This window comes from Parus major, linkage group LGE22 (genome assembly GCF_001522545.3).
Source record: "Parus major isolate Abel linkage group LGE22, Parus_major1.1, whole genome shotgun sequence".
Lineage (NCBI taxonomy): Eukaryota > Metazoa > Chordata > Aves > Passeriformes > Paridae > Parus > Parus major.
In genome coordinates, this window is record NC_031798.1 from 109,979 (window position 1) to 135,539 (window position 25,561).

General features: G+C 46.2%; 1 protein-coding gene across 5 annotated transcripts; it reads right to left on the bottom strand.

Annotated features, from left to right (window-relative positions):
- Positions 1–2,103: 2,103 nt before the first annotated feature.
- Positions 2,104–25,561, bottom strand: LIMA1 (LIM domain and actin binding 1). Of its 5 annotated transcripts, none has more exons than XM_015652056.2 (11): positions 25,495–25,561; positions 22,106–22,241; positions 20,141–20,186; positions 17,867–18,253; positions 13,631–13,739; positions 12,477–12,637; positions 10,102–10,206; positions 8,000–8,057; positions 7,616–7,728; positions 4,658–4,791; positions 2,104–4,273 (listed from the first exon to the last, which is right to left on the bottom strand). In XM_015652056.2, exons 2-11 carry the CDS (start codon positions 22,222–22,224, stop codon positions 3,274–3,276), a joined length of 2,232 nt encoding a protein of 743 aa, XP_015507542.1. In that variant the 5' UTR covers positions 22,225–22,241; positions 25,495–25,561; the 3' UTR covers positions 2,104–3,273. The 5 variants fall into 5 exon arrangements, with proteins under 5 accessions (XP_015507542.1, XP_015507541.1, XP_015507540.1 ...); XM_015652055.3 differs by having other exon boundaries at positions 25,462–25,547; XM_015652054.3 differs by having other exon boundaries at positions 25,428–25,545.

The following is a 25,561-nucleotide window of genomic DNA, read 5'->3' on the forward strand; positions in this document are numbered from 1 at the left end:
AAGCGCGCGGGCTCGTGAGGGAGAAGCGCGCGGGCTCGTGAGGGAGAAGCGCGTGCCCGCGGCCCCGCCGCCGCCTCAGCGCTCCCTCTGAGGGAACAGAACTGGAGTGACTGAAAAGAGAGTCAAAAACAGAGCCAAAAAGTGACAGAGCCAAAAAGTGACAGAGCCACAGGGTCACAGAATATCCTGAGTTGGAAGGGGACACACGAGGATCATCAAAGTTCGACTCGCCCTGCACGGGGCACCCCAGGAATCCCGCTGGGCCCTCGGGGTTTCCTCAAGCAAAGACGACTTCTAACTGGTAAAAGTCCTCAAGGCAGCAAGACAGGGCAGCAAACATCGTTAGTGTAATGTCTCTTTTGGCACCTGTCCAGTGGAGAATAGATTAAATGGCCCATTAAGCACTCAAATGCTATGATAACTAATAGATTCAAGGATAGAGTAATTTATGGTCTAGTCACCCTTTTTTTTCTTTTTAATCAATGACTTTATTTAGAAGTACCCCATGCGCTAATTTCTCCTTGAAGATGTTCAGATGGTTTGAGCGACCACGTGTGGGTCCCGGTGTGTCAGAGACTCACAAATGCCTAAGATTTAACTAGAATTAATGATTTTCTGATTAAAGTCTCTGGTAAGTGCAGCCAATATTGCTTCAGTATCACATAACTGGGAAGACACTGTAAAATTCAATTGCGTTTCCTTAGAAACAAGCAGTTGGCATGTTCCATAAATCCAAGTCCACGACAAATAGTCTTCCCTCCCTTTTCAAATAGCACAATTTCCAGTCAGAGATATCTCTGGTTGCTTAGCAATTTGAGGAAATCTGATACTAAATGGATTTTGTTAGAAGCAGAGAAAGGTGACGGTAGCTTGGGTTTGCACATCAAGTTTTTTAGTTTTTCCTCTGGACAAAACAAGCCTTACTTCTCTATTTAAAAGAAAGGTGAATGAGCAGTAGGTTGTGGAACTAACACCTTCCAACTAGGCAGCAGGCTTTTCCCTTCTTCTTCCCAATATCCATGTCATACAGATGAGCATTTCCTTGTGCTGCTGCAGAATGTTCACTGCATTGTTTCTGGCTCTTATCCCACTCTCTCCCAACCAAACCCATCTCAGGCTCAAGGGACAACAATTTAAATAAAAAGCGGCTGATAGGAAGGGGAAAAAAAACCCCTCAGTTGTCCTCAGCTGCCCTCGAGAGCCACCTGGAGCCAGAAATTGAAGTGAAAAATCCCTGCATGTCCTTATTCCTTTTGCCAGTCCTGTTGTAATCCCTCTTCCACACGCTCCTCAATCTGAGAGCAGAAACTGCTCATTTGAGTCAAGCAGCAAACCACAGACAGACAGTGTCACCTAGTGGGGCACCGGAGCCAGCCCGGGCTGGCTTCCAGTAGGAGCACAGGGAATTCACCCATCTTTCCTCACTGTTTTTGTAGATGGAGAGCAGCCCAGGAGAGAAGGATTTTAGGTGCTGGTGGAGGAGAGCTGGACATGCCCCAGGAACCCCCCGAGGCACGGGCAGCAGGGGAGGGGGGGATCTTCCCCCCTGCCCTGCTCAGGTGAGACCCCACCTGCAGAGCTGCCTCCAGCCCTGGGGCCCAGCACAGGGAGGATGTGGCGCTGCTGGAATGAGTCTAGGGCAGGCACCAGGAGGATCAGAGGGATGCTGGGATGAAAGGTTGAGAAGATGGGGATTGCTGTCTCATCTCCAGGCTCAATGACCTCATTGTGGCCTTCCAGTGCCTGAAGGAGCTGCAGGAAAGATGGAGAGAGACCTGGAGTGCCAGGACAAGGGGCAGTGGCTTTAAACTGCCAGAGGGCAAGGGTTAGAGGGGATATTGGGAAGGAATTATTCTCTGTGAGGGGTGGTAGGTCATTGGAATGGATGTCCCAGAGATTTCCCCATCCCTGGAAGTGTCCAAGGCCAGGTTGGTCAGAATTCAAAGGAACCTGGGATAGTAGGTGGTGTCCCTGCCATGGCAGGGGGTGGAATGTGATGAGGTTTAAAGGCCCCTGCAACTCAAACCATTCCATGATTCCATGCCAATTCTATGACCCCTTAAACACTGCCTTTTTGTGAAACAAGACGAATCCAGACTTCAGTTATAATGGAAATGATCCAAACTTTATTGAAGGTTTTGTCGTTAGCAGAACTGTTAAGAAAGCAGAATATTTTACACCTCAAGAATCATTAAGATCTAATTCTCTTGAGAATACAGTACAAATAAAAGCTAATAAAAAAAAGGGCCTCCTCCTCCCCCATTCAAGATTTTATTATTTGTAAAATAAATGAAGTCAAGTTAAAAAACATTCTGATCTTCAACACTGGCAATCGGAAAATGTCACTGATTCCAGAGATTTTTGCAATGCAGCACAATTTCACAGCTGTAAGGAAAAATTTATGGCAGCTTGATAAAAGTAGGATTTCAGAGTTGTCAAAAGGCCTTAAAAATCTTATCTGCAGTTTAAAATGATAACGAAGAACTCCAAGTAAAAAAAGAAATGACAACAAAACAAAACAAACTCCACTTCAAATGCCTGTGAAATGCAGAAGTAATGCCCTGCAGGCTGCTCCAAAGTGTTCACTTGTCTTTTGCAGAGACCTGGCAGCCAGCACAGCTCCTGGGATAGCACTGAAATACACGTGGTCCAGCAACGGGCACCATTCCAGTTGTGCAGGGACTCCTCAACTGATCACAGGCAAGTTTGAGACAGAAATTCGCACTGCACTCAGTTTAGGATGCTTTAGTTGTTGGACACGACACACAGAAATACTTTTATTATTAAAAATAAGAAGCCCAGTTGTGCCCTTTCCATGTATTAAAGTGCATTAAGTGACCATTTTAAAGCAGGCCAGAAAGTCCCTTTGAAGTTGGTCCCTAAGCACTGCAGTAGCATTTGTAGTGGTATGGGTGGTGTGTTCCAGAGGCCCTGTCCCACACCAGCACGGCAAGCACAGTGAAATTCCATCAATTGTTAGTGAAATACCTATTGAAGCTCAAAGGGATAAGACAGTAGAGAACAGCTCTGTTCTCGTGCTGGGGACAGACACTACCTGCTGAAGCCATCCCACAGCCAAACATTTGTTCCATGCACCTAAAGAATTTGCAGGCTTCCAGAGTTTTCTAGCTGAGATAATTTGTATGTAGATTCCCTTAATGCTGATGTGCAGTGCAGCATCACTTCCTCCAGGAGAGCTGTTTGTTAAAGCTAAAAATACCCATTTCAAAAGGCCCAGCACCTTGCAGCAAGTTTTTTTAGTAAAAGGCCAATTTATTCATCATCATCATCTTCATAGTAGCGATTCCTTTTGATCTGTTCTTCCACAGATAGATCTTCCATGTCTTCACCCTCCCAAAAACCAACATCTTGGGATTTACGATTCTGGTTTGGAGATGATTCCTTGGCGGTCACAACATTGGCTAAGCTGGAATGTTTAGGAGAATTTGGTTCAAGGAGTTCTTCCTTTGGAATTTCTCGCTCCTCTGTAGCGTGTTCTTCCTCATCTGTGTCTGCATTCATCTGGCCATTCTCTACAACACTGTGCTCTGTTTTATTACCAGACAATTCCCCTTCTTCCTCCACGTTTTTCTCCCCGGCATTCTGGATGTTCCTATGCTTAACCCTCTTTTCCTTTTGTTTTTTCTCTACGACAACCTCTCTCTCCAGTTCCTCACTCCTTTTCAAGGTGTCTCTCTCTTCCTTAGAGGGAGATGGAGAATTCTCTGTTTTATGGCCTTTAACAGATACTGTTCTAAATGAGGCTGCGACTGTGAAGGGGCGACTTCGCTCCTTCAGCGAGGAAGATCTTCTTAACTTTTTGAGATCCTGATCCACATCTTCCTGCACATCTGGCTTGGAAATCTCTTCTTCTGGAGGCCACTTGGGTTTGAGTACTTTGATGCCCTCATCTAAGGCACTTCCTTGGATACTTTGGTCAGATGGAGGTGGCCAGGCAATCCTGAGCTTTTTTGTTTCTGCAGGTCTTTCTTCTCTTTCAGGCACAGCTGAAGCTTTTGCTTCCATACTCGCTGCCAGAACCCCCACTTTTGCAATCGGGGCATCCTCTACTCCTGGGCTTTGTGGAGTTTCTGCTGCATTCACACCATGGACTGTTTTCTCTGGGGATTCTTCACCTTCAGTTTTACCTGCCCACAATTCCTTATGCTGCTTGTGTCCAAAGCCCTCATCATAATTGCCTTTGGACTTGAAGAGCTGATTGAAGTGAGGCTTGCAGTAGATGTTCCCACGCAGAGACGCGTACGTCCCGAGGCTGTTCAGGAAACACAGACCAAACATTAGAGCTCAAGGCCACCAACACAGGCATCTGTTTTAGTTGTGTTACAGAAGAGATTCAATTGCAGTCTTCCACATGTTCAGAAAGACAAGATTACAGCCCTCAGGGTTTGTATGGCTCTTTCTAGGAGCTCTTTACAAAGCTGGACATTCTATTTTTCCCCACTTAAAACTACATTAAGAGTTTAAAAATGGCATCAAGTGTGGCAGGCACTGGCAGAAGTAGGCCTGTGTTACCTCCCCTACACAAATCACTGGATTATGGTGACTTCCAGCTCAGCTAGACCTGAGCAACACCTTTCCTCAGCTGTGGGAGGAAAATTCACTTCCCAGAGGGCAGCCAAGGGAGCAGTGCACATACCTGAGTTTGCTGTTGCAATAGGAACAGCGGAAGCAGCTGATGTGAAACACCTGCTGGTTGGCAAAGAGCCTTTCCATGGGGTACACTGTCTTCTGACACCCAACACAGGTTTCCTTCATTGGCAACTGGAATTTCTACGAGGGGAAGAGAAAGTTTGTTAACTGGAAAACACATCAGCTGCTGGGGACTTGGCGTGGGTTCATGCACAGCTTCCTGAACTCTCAAGAACTGCAGAGAGTCACTTTCTCTAGTTCTGGTGCAGCAGGCTCTGGTGGGCAGCGAGAAGCTACAACGGGCCCAGGGGATTGCTGTGGCTTGACAAGATTTTACCCCAGTGAATCCCACAGCTGAAGCATCACATGCTGAGCAATGGTTGGGAAAGAACAGTGAGAGCACTTAAAGTGAGCCCGTTCCCCAAAGCTGTCTCATCCTTTCCTGCAACCTCAGTTTTTATTGATAGGAGAATGATGAAGCATTCCAGTTGATTACAATCAGTGTGAGACTTACCAAAATAATAAAAATAGCAGAGGAAAAGAGAATCTTGAAATGGTTTGGGTTGGAAAGGACCTTGATGATCATCTAGTTCCAATCCCCTGCCATGGTCAGGGACACTGCCCACCTGAAGAGTTGAAATAGCCTCAAAAGGTGCAGGGTGGGAGAGGGAAGGAGTGAAACAGGCTACCCCAATGGTTTGAAATGATCCAATTTTTGTTAAATCTTTTTCTCAAAGAGGAGGAAATAGTCTGAGCACCAATACAACAGCAGGAAACACTCCTGACTTCACTTGTAAACAATTCCAGCTCTAGCCCAAAGAAACCACACTCAGGTTTCAGGACTCACAGCCCCCCAAAACTTGCTCAAGATTCAAAGTGAGCAGAGCTTTGAGGTTAAACAGCTAAAATTCTTATGTGCTTACTAAATTTCCTGAGGGTTTAGTGCAGGGATAAACTTGAGCACTGAGGAGTCGAGTGTCACCGTTGTGCAGCAATGATCAAGGGTTTGTTTTCAGACCGCATCAAGGAAGCAAGAACACCGTGAGAAAAGGTCACTGGATGCCATTTACTTCTTCAAATCTATTAACACCGGCCAACGGAGAGGACACTTGACAGCATAAATGAAATAATAAAACATTGACATTTTAAGGCTGTATGTTGATTACAAGTGATTTAGCAGCCCAGCCACCACTCCAGGTCTGCACAGACATAGCGTGGCTTCTCCTTGGCAAAGAATTACCTGCTACAAACTTACAGAAAGCTTTATGGAAAAATCCGATGGCTGAAGGAAAAACAGGAAGGTCACAGGAAGACATAATCACAAATTTATTTATAACAGTCTAGAAACAATGGTTAGGAATCAAAGTTCCAGTGTGTAAGGGCAGATTGCTGAAGATGGAGCCAGCTCAAGTCACTTTGTCACAACCATAAAGTTTGCTGCCAATTTAATTCCATTTTAATGTGTATTTCAGGGTTTCCAGGCATTGCTTGAAGTTACAGTAGATTAAAGTTTTGATGATGACAGCTTCAATAACAAAATTCAGAGCTCTTCTTGAAAAAGAATCCACAGTTTCTAGGTGCTGCCAAAACTCTGAATCTTGAGTCACTAAATGAAATCTCAAAAAAAAATGAGATTTACTGATGCAAACAAAAATCTGATCACCCCTGCTTGCCACGTGGAACAAGGCAGCAACAATTCACTTGCCCACCAAAATGTTTTCTCCCTGAAAGCTCAGTTTGGCATAAGGGTTTTACACAGTGACACAACAGTGCTGGCACATGCTTCTGCAATCACATCCCCATCCAAGGAGAGGGACTTACTTGCATACAATGAGCCCTATATCTGTGGAGAGACGCTTTGGGCTGTGAAGAGACAGAAATTCCTTTCCAGGATACTACAGAGAGGAGCTACAGGAGGAAGATGAGGCCCCATAAGCATAAAAAGGACTTGAGAGAAAGCTGAGAGTTGAGCTCACATTAGGAGGGAAGCAGAAGGCAGGAGGAGAGGTTAGGAACCAAGAACAGGAGACAGAAGCTGGAAAAGACAAATAGGAACCTTGCATGAATAAACAGAAGCTTCTACCTCACAGTGCAGCATTAAAGCAGTAACTGGGCAAAAGGCTAAAATGGTTTTGATAATCTCAAGAGAGCAGAGAGCACCAGGATGTGCAGGTTTTGTGTCTCAGACCAGCATCACACAACTCTCACTGCCAGATCAAATTTCCCCTACTGGCATTTCTCCCCTGCACACTGGGAAGTCAGATCTCCCCAGTCTGTGAGCTCAGGGCTGTGTCCTCCCAAAGATGGGGAAAACAACAAAAGCCCAGTTGTTTCCTCAGGAGTGAGCCAGGAAGTGTGTGGCAGCCTAGGGAATCAGCATCCCACCCCCAGACAACACACGTGATGATCAAAATGTCCAGTGCTGCCATTTGTTGTCTAATCAGATTAACAAATACATCCCTGTCCCAAAGTTCTCCATCTGCTTTATTGCTCCCCAAAGAAACTGTAGCATCCAAGACTCATTACTCAGAAAGCCAAACCTGATTTTTATAGTCAGGCACTGCTGTGCCCTCACTACAAAGTTACTACCAGTTGCAGTTACCTTGGGAACAGCTGGAAGAGGAGTAAAACCAAGTTCCAGCCTGCTAAAAGCTCTGGAGATCAGTACCAGGACCTCAGGGGCCATCTCCAGGAGCACAGACAAGCCCTGAGACCATCCCCTGCTCGTGCCCCTCTGCCACTCTGTCACAGGGGGGTAACAGAGACCAGCAACTCCCACCCAATCTCTGGAAAAACCCTGACTGCTTTGAGGTGCTTTTCCATCCTGAATTCAAGCACCCTCACAATCACACCCTGATGAGGACAGAGCAGGTATTGATCAGACCTTTGTGCTTAAGCACATTTAGGTTTTTCAGTATTAAATAGGGCTGCCAGTTGTTTTTTGGGGACCAAAGAGCTGCGTTACCTTCACGGCTTTCGGTGGGGAGGCCTCTGTCTGCCCAGCTGCTTTAGCACCAAGGTTCTGCTGCTTTGAGGTGATCGGTTTCTGAGCTTCTGCCTCGCTCTCTGATTGTCCAACTGAGGGAGAAGAGGAGGGAGAAAAGGCAATTACAGTAGGTTTAAAACTGTGGGCAGCTTATGCTTGCCAGACCCACCAGAGCATCAGTTAAATGGTGAGGGAGCTACACTTAAAGTGTTCAATCAGGGCAAAAGGAGTTAAAAATGTCTTAATTACAGCTGCAAATGAGCTTCTAATCATGAAGGAAATTCTTATAAAGTCAGTGTTAGGCACAGGACAGATTTTTAGTACAAGACAGTTTTTATTAATTAATCATTTGATGGGGCTCACCGTGGCCATCCTCCAGCAGACCAGAGTGCAAAGACAAGCTGTTCTCACCTACAGAAACCTGCAAGAGAAAATGAGACAATGAGAATCTCTCTGACCTTCTGAGATCTGAAGTCATGGCCCCAGGAAGGCACCAGGCAGTTTGAGCACGGAGACAGGGAGAGACCTGAGGGGCTCAGAAAAGGAGCTGGTTTTGAGGCACAAAAGGCTCCAGCACCAAGAGAGCCCCTGCTACAAGGTAGACATCCTCACAGAGTTCACACACACCAGATTTATCTTTCCTTGTACACCTTTATTAACCCTCAGGAATCTTTGTTGATTTGCTGAGGTTCCTCCCAGGTTATCTCACTCACAAATCCCTTGACCCCAAGCAGCACATTTACTGGAAATCTCATGGCTCCCTCCAGCATTTGGCCAATCTCTGACATTCAGCAGAGACTGTGCTCTTGGGAGGGGAAAAAAAACAACAAATGAAATAAAATAAAAAAGAACACCTGAATTAAAAAAAAACTTTTGACGAACCATAAGCCTGTTCTAAGGTTGGGACAAACATGTCAGATATTCCTTGTTCATCCTCCTTCAGAAACAAATTAATTACATTATAAATATATAAAAGTAATTATAATACAGATATAATATATTAATTATAATATATAATTATTTAAAAATAATTATAATTTTTTAAAAATTTAAAGACTAGAGGAGTTGGATCTCAGCCAGTTTCAAGTACTACACAGAATCATTGTTTAGTTTGGAAAAGACCTTTAAGATCATCAAGTGCAACCATGAACAAAACCTGCTACAGATAAAGCTCTTGATGTATAACTCTTTATTAAACTTGGCACTATTGCTATTAAATCAAATAGTTTTAAGTAGCTACAAGGAGGAACTAAAGTACTGTAACAAGATTAACAGCAAATCATTACTAATTCACCTTAATGATTGAAAAGTCCATTGCAAGCAACTGAAATTTGTAAATTAATGAGGAGGCAAATTATGTGTATTAACATCCTCTGGTCTGCTGAAGGCAGAACTGTAGCCCTGCGTCCTGGGCAGAGCATGAACATGTTCTGAGGCTGCTGGAGTCACACACGTCTGGCTACTGAATGTGCCACGGGTGCAGTGTGAAAAATGACAGAGTGAAGTGTCTTTTGTTTCCTTTCTGCCAGAGGATTCCCATTTCTGACATTAACGACAAGCAGTTTTAATTAGGCTCATTTCCAAGTTCACCACGTCCCTTCCAAAGGGCAATCCTGGCTCCCAAACAATGCCCCATTCAGGTTCTCATTGCACCTGGACACCTCAACAAGTAACTCTGCAATTACAGCTGAACACAAGAAATTTTATTCAAATCTTCCATTCACAACAGGGAGATATTCTGATTTAACAGGTGCTCTTTTAATTAACTCACCTTGGAGCAGGAAGCAGCCTCGACCAGTCAGACACGAAGCTGCTCAGCTGTCTCTGAGGAACAGCTGAAAGCAAAGATTTGGCCCCTTGCCCATGGAAGGCTGAAAAGCTCTAAAAGCCCTCCTGGCATTAAGCTGCCACGTGTTCAGCCTGGATGGAATACACAGTACCCCAATTATTATTCAGCTACTTTTATCCCGTCTGCTGTCCCCAGTTGAGGGAACAAATGCTTGAGTCCAGTTTACAGAGTCTCAATTTATAGCTGGAGCTCAAAACCAGGAATGAACCCAAACTGCCATTCTCAGTTACCCTAAAATTCAGCCACTAAATGCAGAAGAAACAGTGACAAACTCCTTTGACTTGGGTCATATGAAGCTGCTTGTGGGGTGTTTTAACTGGTGTGGATTTTTTTGTTTATAAAAAACTATAAAACAAACCTACCAAGACAGAAAAACCTCTCCCAGAAAACTCATCTCTATACATTCTCTTCCACAGCCACTTGCTGTCTTGTAATTCAGAGTCAATCTAAAAAGAATAGTTTAAAAAACCAGGAATTTTGCAGCATGTAACTAATCTGCATCAGCTGCTCACGTTCAATTCCCAGACTGCACATGGAACCAGTGTATCAGCTGTGCTTCCACAGCCAGTTCCACTTAAAATTAAACCCTTGATCTCCACCAGCACAGACATCTTACCTTCTCCCCATCCTGACAGGAATTGGAGTCCTCAATTGGTGCCATATTCTCCTTCTGCCCAGATTTGTAATTCTTGACTTCACTCTCACTGGCTTGAATCTCACTCTATAGGACAAAGCACTGGAAAGGTGACAGGTTCTTTTCCCCTAAGAAAATACTTGCTTTTTGATTTTTCTTGAAATGTTTTAAGAATTGTTTTTCTAGTGTGTGGAGTGAGGATTTAAGGAAGAGCTGTAAGAATGTACAGACACTTGTTAAGAGACATATCCTAATGAGGGAACAGGATTGGGCTGTAGAATTTTACTGTGCTCTAAGGAGATAATGCCAGTGTTTTCCTGAGCAACCCTTCCAAATTCCTGTTTAAAATCAACTCCTAAATACTCCCTGCTCAATCCACATCTTCCTTTTTGAGAAAGGTTAACTTTTCACTTGGAATGACAAGTATTTCCAGACAAGCACTGCCTAAAGTACAGTGTAATTGCTAAAAACAATTTGACATAAAAGCAAATCCCACATTTGCTTCAATTCCAGCCAAAACTGAGTCTGTTTTCCTGAGATTTTTGTTCATGATAGACTGACTTAAGACTTTCACAGAAGGATCTTTCAGACTTTAAAACCAACAAAATGCAGCGAAGCCTCGTGTTTCTTTCATTGCCACAGGACACAAGAGCATTGGAAGCCTCGTGCTTTTCACAAGGCATCTTCTCTGTGACATGAAAGAGGAAGAGCCACATGCCTGCACCAGCATCTTCCTGCACTTGGAAACAAATCTCCACAAAACCAACCACATCCTGGAGGTTTGTGCCAAATGTTGGAATTTTAATGCTTAGATCTCTGTATCTGCTGTCCAGCACCTTTCCCTCCCCTTCCAACACACAGAACTGATTGTTCCTCACCCCTACTCCAACCAAGTGTCCATCAGGTTTAATCCAGGCCTTATTACACCACAGTGCCCTAAAATAGTTGTACACAAGAGATATTCTGGCTTTTCTCTGTAGCCCAGTTGTGAGAAGGGCAGCACAAACACCACACTTCCATAGCAAAACAAGCCCTGGATGCTTTGGCAGTAGGGAAGGAGAAGATCCCAAGGTTAGGGCTGCTGTTGGAACAGTGGCACTGCAAACCCTGGCCTCAGGAACCCGTCTGCTCCTCCTCACGCTGCCCTCATCCACAGGCTGGGTCAAAATGGGAAGAGATTGTGCCCAAGTGGGGCATCCTGAGAGCATCAGGCTGCACTGACACTAAACCAAGAGCTGCAAACAGGAGCCTCTGGAGGAATGGCAATCTCTTGCCATCAGGACAGAATTCAGTGACTCAGCCACCAGTCTGAGCCCCAAACTGGAAAAGGCATCAGGAAATGAACCCAGGTGAGGCACAGGAGGCAGAAATGGACAATTAGATTAATCAGATTTGTTGCAGTGGCAGCAAGGACTTCCCATTCATGCAGGGAAGGCTTTACTGACCCTCCTCTCACAGCTGGGGAATCTGACCCAAATGCAGATGAAATTCAGGAATCATTTGAGCTGGGAAAGGGCCCTTGGCCCTCTCTCTCCTGGGAAGCAGGCCCTCCTCTGAGGGAGAGCCAGCACTGTGGGCTCACATTTCCAGGGCAAGTTTCCCAACTTAAAAAGGCCTTTCCTCTCTAAATCTGTTACTCTGGTTAATAAAAGTAATAATTGAGCAATGTAAGTTCCCATCATTCAGCAAAAGTATCAGAAACTTCCAGCAAATGTACCTAAGCAATTTTTAACAAAAGCTGAGATTCCTGGAACCTCCTCAGCTGTAACACTTCATTAATTGTTCAGGTCCTGGTCAAATATTTGCAAAACAGGCAGAGGTTCATTCACTGCAAGAGTCTAATTGGATTCAGAGAGCGGTGAGAAATCCTGAAGAGAGGTGAAAAGCAAGAGTGAGGAGAACCAAGAGAGTCCAAAGCTGCAGGCCAAGAGATCCAAGCTCTGAGCACTGTGTGACACAAAGTCACCTCATCTCACTGTGCCTCAGTTTCCCACAGCTCAGAGCTGACAGACAACATGGAACTGAGTGGAGTTTTCTTTTTTAAACAAAAACAACAAACACATAGAGGGCTACAGACAGAAGGAGAAAGAATGTCAACTATGCTTCAGAAAGACCTCAGTCAGGGTGCCAGCAATTAATTCCTTGGAAAACTTTCAACATGATTGCAGGAAGATGCAAATGTAATTATTTATTCCTGCAGTATGAAGAGGCAACTCTTCATCAGAAATTACTCCTATGGGCACAGAATTATTTTCCAGACAGAATGGCATTACCCTCAAGCAGCCTGGTTTCCATGAGATCTTCTTTCCAGTCTCAGGCTGGGACAAAAATTCACTTCCACACAAACCAAGACTTACCATGGGAATGAGGCCAGAGGAAGTGCCCTGCTTGGACACAGCTGCCTGGTACTTGGCCAGCCTGTCCTTTATTGATGTCTCCGATAAACGGGGCATGTCCAGGTTCTTCCTGGTCTCTGCCTTCTCTGGGCTGAGTCCTGGACTGGTCTCTACAAGATACCCTGGTAAAAAAAACCAAACATGAATAATGGATAACTCTGAGTACTCACCAAGATCCTTCTTGGGGAGAATAAAGACATTGCCATTCTCTCCAGGATCATTCCAGCGAGGACACAATGTCCATCACTAAGGGGTGAGACCCAAGGGAACAGCAGCAGGTGTGTCAGGGGAGAGTTAGGTTGGATATCAGGAAAAGGCTCTTCTCCCTGAGGGGGGTCAGGCACTAAAAAGGCTTCCCAGGAATGGGAACAGCCCCAAGGCTGCCAGAGCTCCAGGAGCATTTGGACAATGCTCTCAGGCATGGGGTGGGATTGTTGGGGTGTCTGTCAGAGCCAGGAGTTGGGCTGAATGACCCTTGTGGGCCCTTTCCAAATTAGGATGTTCTATGAAAATTTATAATACAAATCATTGGTGGAAACCCCGAAAGATTACAAATAGTTTGCTAGAAAAAGGTCTCCAAACAGATAAAAATACATGATTTTGTTTAAGTCAAAGCTCACAGTAGCTCCCCTGCAGCTGGCCAGGACAGGAGGGATGAGAACTGAAGCAAGGAAGCAGAAGGAACATTGATTGTCTGTTGACTGCTTCCTAAATTACCAATTAAAACTAGTTCTAGGATTGGGATGCAGGAAAGAATGGATTACATTCCTTAACCTGTTGGTTCTTCCCTGTGCCTTGGTTTCCCGTGATTAAGAGTGGAATGGTTTAAAATTCCCAGCAAGGCTTCACTAATTAAACAGGATGCTGATGGACTTTGCAGCTGGACAGCGGCTGCACTTCTATTTTGGAAAGGTAAAAGTTATTTCATAGAATCCTTGAGATTGGAAAAGCCCTCCAAGCCCAGCGAGTCCAACCTGTGACTGCTCCCCACCTTGTCAGCCAGCCCAGAGCACTGGGTGCCACCTCCAGGGAAATTTCTATTGCATAAAGCAGATTCACCTCCTAAACAAAAACCAACCCAACCCACCCAAAGCCCAGCCCTGAGGTTTCCTCACCTGCCGTGCTGTGGCTCCTCTCTCCTTGGGTGGCATCGCAGTCCTCCAAGGAGAGGCTGTTCTCCGAAATCCTCCTGCCCACGGCCGCCCTCCGCGGCTCCCGGGGGCCCTGCCAGGGACAGACCCTCCCATCAGCTGCTGCACACACCAGGGATTGCTCTGGGTAATCCCTTAAGAGGCACAGGTGTCACTAGCAAATCTGCTTTACTGGAATAAACAAGTCTGGGAGGTGACATCTTATTTAACCAACAAAGTTTGATCACAGAGTACCTGACCCTCTGTCACCTGGGAAACACTTTCTTGAAGAGGTCAGTCGGTGACCTTTGGAAGGTCTCTTGCTTGAAAAGGACCACAAAGATCAGATTTTTAGGTTGTTCCCACTGCATATTCAAAGCTTCAGCCTAGATTTTTGCATTTCATGCAATTTCTGTTGCAGCCAATAGTCACGGTCATTGTATAAAGATTTAAAATCAGAAAAAGGATGCGAGGAACCACTTATCCAAAATCTGCATTCATTTTCAGCCACAGAAAAATTAATTAATAGTATTGTAATAAAAGTTATCTAGAGTTATTTGATTTTGGATAGTTCATGCATTTGGTACCAATAATTCTCTGATTAGATCTGATAAGGCTGAAGCTTAAGCAGGAGAGTGAGAGAGATAAATATTCTTAGATCTCCAGGATAATCACTCTCTGCTGCAGAGCTGGACAGCGTGTCCTGTAGCACCACACAGATGCTCTGGCTGCCTCAATCAGATTTTATTATTATTTATTGATACCAACTCCCCAGAATCTAAATCTCAACAAAAGAAAGCACAGAAAGAAATTCCTGCAGCTTTGCTGAAAGTTTGTGAGCACAGAGTTAAACCAGACTCCATCAAGGTAGGATGTATTCACAGCTGAAAGTCAGCTTATAAAATCCTAGAAGGGACCTTTGCTCCATCTCTAGGAAGAGTTAAATCACAGTTGGAAATTCAGATTGAGGCTAATGTAGAGAAAAAGGCAGGTTTGGCAAGATGCTCCAACCACACATTCCCCCTCAGTTCCAACAACTTTCTTATTTGTGGGTCACCAAACTGAAGGAAATTCCAAAGTTTTATTTTCGCAGAACTGCAGTGTAAGATAATCACTGTGAAAAATCAGGCTGCTTTCCATACAAACAGCAACTTCACCAGGAAAGGAAAATGCAGCTGGAAAACCTCTTTTTCCATTAGCACGGGAAATAGTTTCTATTTCTGTGGTTTAAGGCTTTGGTAACTTTTCTTACTGGAAAAGAGCTTTAAATCTGACAAGTCTTGTACTGACCAATAGGCTCAGGTTTGGGAGTGTCTGCACACTTGTAAAGACTTGCAGGTTCCTCATTCCATGAAAACTATTCTTAGAGGATTCTTATTCAGTCAATGTCCCCTTTAACATCACCCTGAACCCACAAGTCTGGGGTTCCTGCAGCTCAGAAATTTGGGCTGAATTTGCAGCTCCAGAGCCCTGCCAGCTCCTCCTGCCCTTTGCCACCTCACATCTGCAGGTGTCACAATTTCACCTGAGGAGCTTTTCTGGGGGTGAGCTGCAGAGCACAAGAGTAAAAATCCCAACCACCAGAATACACAAGTTTTAGAGGTCAGGGATATTTTCAGTAATCTACAAATATGTGTAGGTTTTATATCAACAGTTTTGTCTTGGGGGAGGAAAAAAAAAAAAGCAGAGTAAAAGGGGAAAAAAAATGTTTAAAAAGGGAAGATTAGGGACTTTCCTCATCACAACTATGGACTGAGCAACTGCAGGGAATCAGCAGGATCATGGGAAGATAACTCCTCTCACATGGAAGAAGCCCCCTTAGGGATTTGTCACTCTGTGGCTGGGCCACAATTCCCAGGGCACAGCTTCTGCTGCTTTGGAAAGGAGATTAAATATTCCTCGTGTGTGGAAATCCCCAAGTTCTCAGACTCGGGCAAGTGCAGAAGCACCATGAGCACAGGTAAAGCTTTGCCTGGGGCACAGAGTTGAGCAAAAACCCGAATCAAAGCTACACCTATTTCATTACAAACCACCTGTGTCAGACGTGACCCTGCCATGAGGTCACCTACACACCACAGCCAGGTTTTGCCTTCAAGGAAAAACACAAACCAGCCCGGAGAAAACTTTTTCAGAAATGTTGCAGATCTGATTCTCCTCCCCCCTGGGTGTGCTTTCACTATCACTTACAGGAAGAATCCTTTGAACATCAGGTCTTTTATCAGTTCCAGTCTTTGCTTAGTGCTGAACCAATCCAGGCTGCCGTGCCTGCCTCTAATGGGATTAGAGCAGTTTGTTTCCATGAAAATGAAATAAAAGAAGATCTGCCTCCTATCTGTTGCAGAGGACAGAGCAAGATCTGAGTGAATAAATGAATAAATGATGAGATTTTACTTATAATCCTGAAAATGACAGTAGGTTTGTTTAGAGTGGGAGACAGAATCAGGAAATCCAGGCTCTAATCTGGATCCCTGCCCCAAACCTGCCCAGCAACCATGGAAGTGGATTTATCAGCACTGGCACGATCCTCCAGCCATGGTGCTGCTTAGTTCACACACAGGTTTTGTCAGCAAAGCTCTGACAGCACCAGCACAGCGAGCCTTCAGTAAAGCCTGAAGAAAACTGCCATTTCTCAGCTGAATTTACAGTTGGACTCCATGATAGAAAGGAATTTTCCACCAAAACGGTTCCATGAAGCCTCGCTCAGGAAAAAGCACAGGAAATAAGTGGGGGAGAGGCAACTGCAGAGCTGTGGTGGCTCCCACCTCACTGAGCCACACCTGGGTCCCCACAGCACCAGATCCCTTCTCTGCACGGACCCACCCAACCCTCCCATCCACAGATCAATTCCCAGAGCCACGAACCCAATCCCAAACTCTCCCCCACACATCTAAACCTCAGAACACTCTTTGTCCCTTCTACCATCACAGATTAACTTGGAAACTCGGGGGTTTTGAACCGAACCCGACGGGTTTTGTGCCCCCTGGATGGTGTTTACTGGGTTTAGTTGATTTTCAACAGCGTTTGCATTGCTAAAGTTAAACTATCAGTTTCAGATTCACTCAGTTCCAAAACAATTTATTCCCCAGGCTGAGATAAAGTTTCTTGAAGCCCATCTGCAAAATTCCAGGGGAATCCTGGGTGATTAATCCTACAGCAAGAGTTCAGGGAAGGTCTGTCATGGGCAGCTCTCATATCATGACAAAGACTCCAAAAATTCAAGTTGTGAAATGACTTCACACAGACCCAAAATTCCCTTTAACACCGAGTTGCTCCTCCTAGCCTTAAACTGTTACACATTGAAACAACTTTTGTCCAAAATGTGTTTCAGTCAATACTTCAAGAAAACCACCCGCAGTAAAACAAAGCCAGGAGGAGAGGAAACTATGAGAAAACTGGAAAATCCACCAGCATCGAGGCCTCGGGACTGTGTTGCAAGTCCCCAGCATATGCAACTCATTTTGGAGTTAAGCAATTCCCCCCGGGACACGCCGGCTGCAGTCCACATGCGGGATCAGATTTCATGAGCACTTGGAAGAAAAATGCGAGCCCGGAGCATTTGCAAGTCAAAACTAGTGAGGGCAGGAGCTGCTCTGGCCATCTCGGCTTCGTTTTCTCTCTGTGAGGGTTTTTTTTTTGATAAGAAACATTTTGTAAGACACACAAAGATGAGGGAAGAGCGAGGAAAGGATGGGAGTATTTCATTCTGTGTGTGTGTGTGTGTTTGTGAGACTCACACTGATACAGATATCAAAAATTCACTTCTTCATCTCGACTGCAACGGTCCTGATTGCTGAGCTCACTTCAAACAATTCCTTCCTTTTTCATGTATTAAAAAATACAGAAATACCTACATATGCATTTTTATACAATTCACATTTGTGTAACTCATTGTAATCTTCACACACGACACAAACAATCCCGATTTACTTTACAAAAATTAATCAATTCCACGCTTATTTTTCCCCTTTTTCACTGAACCCTATCAAAATCAAATTCACTTTACTCCATCGAGCAATCACGAGCCGCCACAACTCCGAGCTCCCTGCACAACCTCGTGTGACTCGAGTAAGTTACTAACACCACGATCTTCTGTTTCCACTAAAACAATGAACACAATATTTGCAGAGTCAATAGCTGCAGCCACTCCCTCCCGGGATTTTCCTGATGCCGCGGAGGCAGCAGCTTTAATTTCTCCAGGATTGGGAGGGGACACATCCTTACCTTGGCCTGAGGAGCTTCACCCTTCTCGAACATCATCTTGAGCTTGCTCAGGGGCACGTTGTACTTCTCGATCCTCCCCGGAGATTCCGACCTCTCGCTGGCTTCGGGCTTTTCCATGTCCCAGGGCTCTCTGGCACAGTTTTCCATGCCGCCGCTGTCCCGGGATGGGCTGTGTGGCTCTGTGTCACCAGCGGGACACTGCGGCTGGCCAGGGGCAGCTCCAGCCCCCGGGGACGGCGAAGGGGAGCGGCCGCTCCCGACTTTGTGCCTCGGCTCACTCCGGATCGCTTCCCTGCCACACTCCGCTGCCAGCACAGGATTCTCCCACTTCTTCTTCAGCACGCTCAGATTCCCCCTGGTCAAGTGAGCGGGCAGGTTTTCTGTGTTCTGCAAAGAGCAAGGAGTTAATTGCGGCTCTCCAAAGCACTTCCTTTCCATGCAGGAGGAAGCTCAGCAGCGATCCCCGCTCCCGGCCAGCTGTGAATAGTTACAGCTGTGCCACATGGAGAAAGCATCCAGGATAGGGAAGGAAGGAGGGGGGAGAAGAGAAAAGTCAGGATAAGGCAGGAAGTGAGCAAACAGGAATGGCCTTATAAGGGAAAAGGGAGTCAAAGGCAGGAGTTAAATGGCACACAAAAGACCTGAATCCACATATGAAGGAAATGGGACTCAAATCCACACGAGGAGGGTCTCTAGTCCCAGAACAAGGTAACGGGAGCACAAGAGGCCATAGGAGATGGCTGCTGTGCCAAATGCTGCGGTGTCTTCAGAAGACATCAGCTATCAGGCCTTCCAAAAGCTACAAATTAGCTTTCAGAAACCACTGAATCCTTGCAGTTATTTGTTTTCTGCTCTCAGATAGCATCAGCTCTAAAGTTCCCAGAGACCTGCTCAGGGTTTTACACCACACAGCCAAAGCTCAAGCCAAGCACCCACAACAAACATCCTTCTGCTCCAGTTTAAAAAATAACCAGTAACTCACTGGGATTTTTGTTCCATTTCACTCAAGCCATGGAAAGCACGGCTGGGGACACACACACGGGTCACCAGCACTGCCTCACCCCCAGGGGAACACCCGGAGCAGCATCACCTCACATCCCACTGCTTCCCAGCCCATTCCCAATCCCAGCAGCTCCCCCAGAACAACAGCCCAGCCCATGTTTGAGCCATTCCAACCCAATAATACCTGCCACCATTGCATGTTTCCTGGCTCTCCCTTATGGAAACCACTCCAAACTCATTGCAAGTGGAGCAGGGCTGCCAGGCTTACAGGAATTAACCAGCATTAGCAGCTATATTAGGATTTAAGTCTCTCACCCTATTACTCTTCTGGTCACATTTTGAATGCTGCTTTGCAAATTGACTTGAATCCACTTACACTTCAAAAAAAAAAATCAGCGTGTTTGCTGACTGAATTGAAAAGAAAGTATTAAAATTATAAGGGAAGTGTCATAATGGAAGAGAAATATTGAAAACTGTGCAGCAGGTTTCTGTGGGAACACCTCCAGAATCCCAGCACACTTTCTAAAACTTGAGACTTGTCTGTTCCCTGATCACAGGAAGATTGACAGACAAGTACAAGCAATGAAGAAAATTTAAGACTTAAAAGTAATTTTCAGAAAGCTTCTTTTATCCCACCTATATCCCAAACAACAAAGAGTGGCTCCCTAAACATTAGAGAAATCAAGGCAGCAACCTTCCTCTAGAGCCTGAAAATATTGGCAGTGCTTTAAAATATAAATTATCCCAAGGACCAAGACAAAACCCTGCAGCCTTTGTCAGCCAAGGTTCCCTGATCCCTGAACACAAAGGAGGTTACAGGAGGGAATGTGGGGCTGTAACAGAGCCAAAAAGGTTGGTGCTGTGTCTCATCCAGGGGCATTTCCAGTCCTGGATTTCAGGGAGGCTTGGAGGCTCCTTTTAAGCAATTTTAAATTAAGTTAAGAAAGGAAAAGGCACCACACAAATGCCTCCAGCTAAGAACAGGAGGTGGGTATTCCTGGCTTGTGGTTAACTCATTTTGCCTTTTGCTTAGGAGAGAATTGGTGATTCAACACAGCTTTGGGCAAGAAACTTAATTTCCTTTCCTCCACACTGGGAAAAAGCGTGGGGCACGAAGCAAAACCCAATGTGTGAACCAGGTTTCCTGTAGGACACACAGCAGCAAATTTTGATATTCCAAAAATCAACTGTCACAGCAATATTCATGCAGGTGATCCATCCTGATTGTATTTATTATTCCCAAGGAAACAAACACTTATACACAACACTTACACTTCTCTTCTTCTCAGCAGTGGCTTCTTCAGCAGCTTTCTGATACCTTTGAGAGAGTGAAAAAGAAACAAAAGCCAAGTTTTAACCAGAATACTGAACGCTCCTAAAGACAGCTGAGATTTTTCTTCCCCCACCAAGGGTTCTGTGCACCCCCCAGATCAACTAAAACTAGAGGCTGGACAAACAGCAGCAAATAACACAAAGCCAAGTGACAGACAGACACATTTTCAGTCACCCAGTTTACAATAATAACACCCATTAATACTTTTCATTCCCTAAGCACTCCGATTCCCAAATAGAGACAGTTTACCTTGGAATAGCTGTATTGTTTCCATCACCCAGCTGTCTGCTGTGCCCCCTTGCAGGAATAACTCAGCTCTTTATACAGCAGCTGCTGAACCAGAACAAATTCCAGCTTGGCACATGCCGAAATCTCCCTAAGTGCCAGTGGATTTTACTCTTGGGGCTGGGAACTGCCCCCATTCAGCACTTGCCTCCTGGGCAGCTGAGCCATCACAGCCCTCTGGAGATAAGCCACCCTGGATCATGAATCAAAGTCCTTTAAGGAGCTGTAGGAAACTCCCAGCAATCTGCACTGGGCTGGGTGTGAGTCCCTGCACAGTCCTCCCTACTCTGCACAAGGTGATTGCACTTGGCCTTTGAAATACGAAAATTAGTGACAAATTTTGCCATTTTAAGGAGAGTTTCTCCTTTCAGACAGAAGGAACTCAGCGTCTGCTTGGGCAAAGGGTGTTTCTGTTTTCCTTATCTGTGGAATTCTGCTTTTGACACAACAGTGAGTGTGTTACAGGCTCCTCTTTAATCCATGCAAACACACACTAACCCATCTCTCTGCACCCTAAAGGGTCCAAATTTGAACACAAGGTGCTGAGAAAGTGATGCTGGAGGAAAAGGGATCAGTAGTGGAAGAAGAAACAGAGAGGAACACAGATTAACGTCAAGCAGCACCTGGAAAACAGAGGACAACTGAGGAGTCCCAGCCCCCCGCTCTGTGAGTCAGCCCAGCATGGGCACTTCTTCAATCTCTGCTGTTGCCTTTTGTGTCTCTGACCTGACAAAGCTGATTATAAGGGATGGGGGAAAATGTTTTCACATACAAATATTTAATTAACAGCACTTTAAAAAGTCACACTCCTCCCTGTGGGTATCAGAGCCAGAGAGCAGGACTGGGTTTTTCCAAGGCACTGACCCTGCCTATGGAGAGGGACACCACTTGATTAAGGAATAGCAGTTTGGATTACTTCCAGTAAGCCTTTTTCAAGGGATTATCAACATTTAGCAAGATGACCAGGTTCTGTAATCAAGCTTCAGCGAGTGAATAAATTACCTTAACAAGGTGGTGACAGCAAACAGCTTCTCCCTGGGCCAGAGATGCACAGAGCAGCTCTGGAGCTGTGGGTGTGTAACTGTACAGATTCCAAAAAGTTTGCCTGCACTCAAGATCCAAACACTCCAAAACTTTGTTACACTATTCATGCAATAGTGGAGACTCAGTTTCCCAAATCCCATTGAAAACTCCAGCTGAAGCCTGTATGATTCCTTAAGGAAATAAAAGCTTTTCCAGGGAATGCATTGCTTACTGCCACTCAGCTTTCTCAGGGTATACAATATTTATGGTTTGAGTGTAACCCTTCATCCGTCTCTCGGAGACAAGGGGAGCTTAATATTCCTTTTCTTCCTGAGTCAGGAGAGGTTTAGACTGGATAGCAGGGAAAGGTTCTTCCCCCAGAGAATGAGCAGGCACTAAAAAGGCTCCACAGGACATGGTCATGGTCCCAAGGCTGCCAGAACTCCAGGAGCATTTGGACAACACCCTGAGGCACAGGGTGGGATTGTTGGGGTGTCTGTGCAGGGCACAGCAACTGTGAGAGCAGCAGTCCCTGCCCCAGGTGCCAGCTGTCACCTGCACACACAGCTGGTGCTCACCAGCCCCACAGCACTTACTTGGAGAACCTCTCCGCCAGGGCCGAGGACTTGTTCTTGTTGACCAGGGAAAGCTCTTTTGCAGTGATTTTCAAAGACTGAGAGGTCCATTGCCTTCTATTGAACGGGGAAGGCTCCATTTTATCTCCCCAAATCCCTGCTCAGGAGGAAGGAACAGCGTCAGCAATAGGAACTGTGAGCAGAAAAGAAGTTCCACAAAGTGATTTGATCCTGAGTCCCTATTCAGGTGCTCCCAGCAATCCAAACCCTCGAGGATCCGTCCATCAACTGACTTTGAAAAGGCAGCAGATGACAATTATCATTTCCTCTGCAGATGCCATTGAGATGGTGCCCTGATAAAGCCACAGGCACAACGGGGACACAGAGCTGTGACCAGAGGATGCCAGAGTGACACTCCTGTGTCACAAACACACACACAGGAGCTCCAGGAAGCCCCAAAGTGCCCTCACTTGTTCCGGTTTCAAACCAAATGTGCTGGCATTTATGTAAGAGGGTTTGAGTTACGAAACTAAGAGGATGTAATTACTATACAAACATTTTTCATTCACTCTTGTGCTCACTCTCAGCGCAGCAGCAGTGTTTCCTCTGTGAGCTCAAACAAGTCTCGTGTTCATGGAGGCAGCTGTGCCCCTCCTGTTGCAGTAGCTACCAAAATATCAGTGAAACAGTATTAATTACCTAAAGAACAGCTCCAACCACCCCATCCTGCTGGAAATGGCAAGAGATTTTGTCCAGCTTTTCACCACAGAAGCCAACAAAACTATGTCAGATTTATTTTTTTACATAGTTTTCTTTTGCGGAGGAGGAAAGGAGGAGAGATTAATTTAAAGAATTCTCCGATAAGACAAAAATAAAGCCTGTAGGGCAACGCCTTTCCTTTTTTCCTCTTTTCTTTTATCCCCAGTCCCATGTCACACAATGCCTGCAGCAAGGGCACGAACTGACCCTGCAATGCCAACTCCAGGCAGGCTGAGCTCTTTCTTGTATTTTCCATTAATTCCTTTAACGGATTTGCACAGTCACAGAACTCTGGATCCAGTGTGAGTCCAGGTCTTCCAGACAACTGATCACACATAAACACCTTCACACAAGACATAAACAACCAAAGGGAGGAAAGACAACGTTCCTGAAATCCTCACAGGTCTGGAATGCACCTGCTCAGAAATGCCAAATGTGGGATTCTGCAGCACCTCAGCCCAGGAGAACTCAGGGTCACTGGAATGGGAGCCCTGGGAGCACAGAAGCCTCTGCAGAGCTGTTCCCTGCCTGGAGACAGAGCAGGTGAACACATCTCTGTCCTGGGAGATGCAGGAAGAACCGGCCTTTCTCTCACATGCCATAATTCCTCTGATGTCCTGGAGAGAACAGCATGCTGTGACAGGAGGTGTTTTATCAGAACTGTGATTTTGGTGGAGTTTTCAGACACGCAGGTGGAACTGTCGCTGCAAACAAGTGACGCTGGTTTCATGGGGATGTTGAAACACACTGAAACCGTTTATCAGTGTTGCTTTTCCAGGTGTAGCTACATGAATGGCACACAGAGCCCCTTCCAACCAGCAAGAGAAACCTAAACTGGAGTTACTTTCTGAAATTCCTGCCTTTTTGAACGCTTCCTGCATCACCAAGTCCCCGCTAAACCTCTGTCCAGGCTGCACTGAGAGCGCTCTGCATTTAACTGGCCTTTGACAACAGCACAAATCACCATCCACAAGGACAAAGGATCTCATTTCTATCTTCTCTCTTTCCAAAAATCATATTGCACACACAAATAAACCCAGTGTTTCTGTGACTGCAGGATGCAGCCCCCAGGAGCCTCAGGATACACACAGAGAGATCACAGATCGAATTTACTGCTGGAAAATCCCACAAAAAGAATTCTGTCCGTGTTAAAGACCAATGCTGAATGAGCTGTGTCATGCCACAGGTTGAACTTTGTTTTATGACTAATCTCGAGCCAAAGGGAGCTCACCTGAGGCCCCGCTGCAATTTAAATGGCTTTTCAGAGAGCAGAGTCAGCTGTGCCCAGGAAACAGGAGCGGGGCATTCATCAGAGCTCCCCTGGCACAGGGAACAGGTGCTCATTGACACACGGAAGGAACAGTTCAATAAAACACTGAGAAACAAAACTGAGTGTAATTGTTCAGAAAATGGCCCTGCTTTGGATGCCTGAGCATCCCACTGCATCCCCAACCACTCCTGTTCAGGGCTGCATCTTCTCCCCGATGAGTTTTTCTGTTTCCCTGCCATTCTCCAGCAGAGCCACATGTACACTGAGTTACTCTGGCTTGTTTAGGCAAAAATCTCTTCATAAAAAAGTCAGTACGTGCTGCTGGGACATTCAGCTGGAAAGAGAAGCAGCCTATCTGGAATCTCAGTCTCTAGAAATGACATGAAACAGAGGTCTGACATGCCTTGAAACTTGCACTCCCACATTTTTATGCCATTCCACATTCTTAGCACTTTCCCATTCATTTTCAATTTTGGCGTGTTCAAGTATCTCTGAGCTTTCTTTACTGCTCCTTGTGAATGTTTTGTCCAGACTAATTTGAGAAAGGGTGTATCAAGAGTTAAACAAGACTATGAATGCTCTGTAGGTGCTGTGGAAGGTGGCACAGAGTCCAGAGGAGATGGGAATGCCAGAGGTGCAGCAGCTGATAGGGAAGGAAAGGACTGTGACTGAGCCACAATCTAGCACATCAATAACCTCAGAATATATAACAGCAGAATATATTCCAATAACAGCAGAATATAAACGCCTTTGCCCAGAAAGATCCTGAGAGAAAAACCGCCTAACGCTTAGCCAAGGTGGAAATGGTTCACTACAAGCGGCCCCAGGAACGGGCCAGCCCCGGGCACCACGCTCCAGCCCCGGGCACCACGCTCCAGCCCCGGGCACCACGCTCCAGCCCCGGGCACGAAACCGCCCAGAGCCGGAGGCTGCGGAGGGCGCGGCCCCGGGAGCCACGAGCCCCCGGCCCGGCTTTTCCGGACGGGCACCGGCCCCGGGCGGGGCGGCAGGACGGGGCTGTGCCGCTGACCGCCGGTACCGGGCACCGGAGCTGAGAGGAGCGGGGCCCGGGCTCACCCCCGGCCCAGCCAAGCCAAGCCCCGCAGCAGGTCCAGTTCTGGGTGGCTTTGCTGTTACAGAGAAAGTCCCAGCGGTCCCGACCCCCTCCCCGCGCTCTTATCCCGGCCGAACCGAGGGGGAGAGGTCCCACCGCACCTGTCCCGGCCCAGCCGGCGGCTCCCGGCACACCTGTCCCGGCCCAGCCGGCAGATCGGACCGCACCCGGGTGTCATCTTCCCACCCCGCCCCGCGTACCTGTCCCGGCGGAAGCAGGGAGACCCCACCGCACCTGTGGCAGCTGAAACAACGGGTCCCAACGCACCTGTCCCGGCCGAACCGGCGACTGCACCTCCGCGCCCGCCGCAGCAACCGGCAGCGGCTGCGGCCCC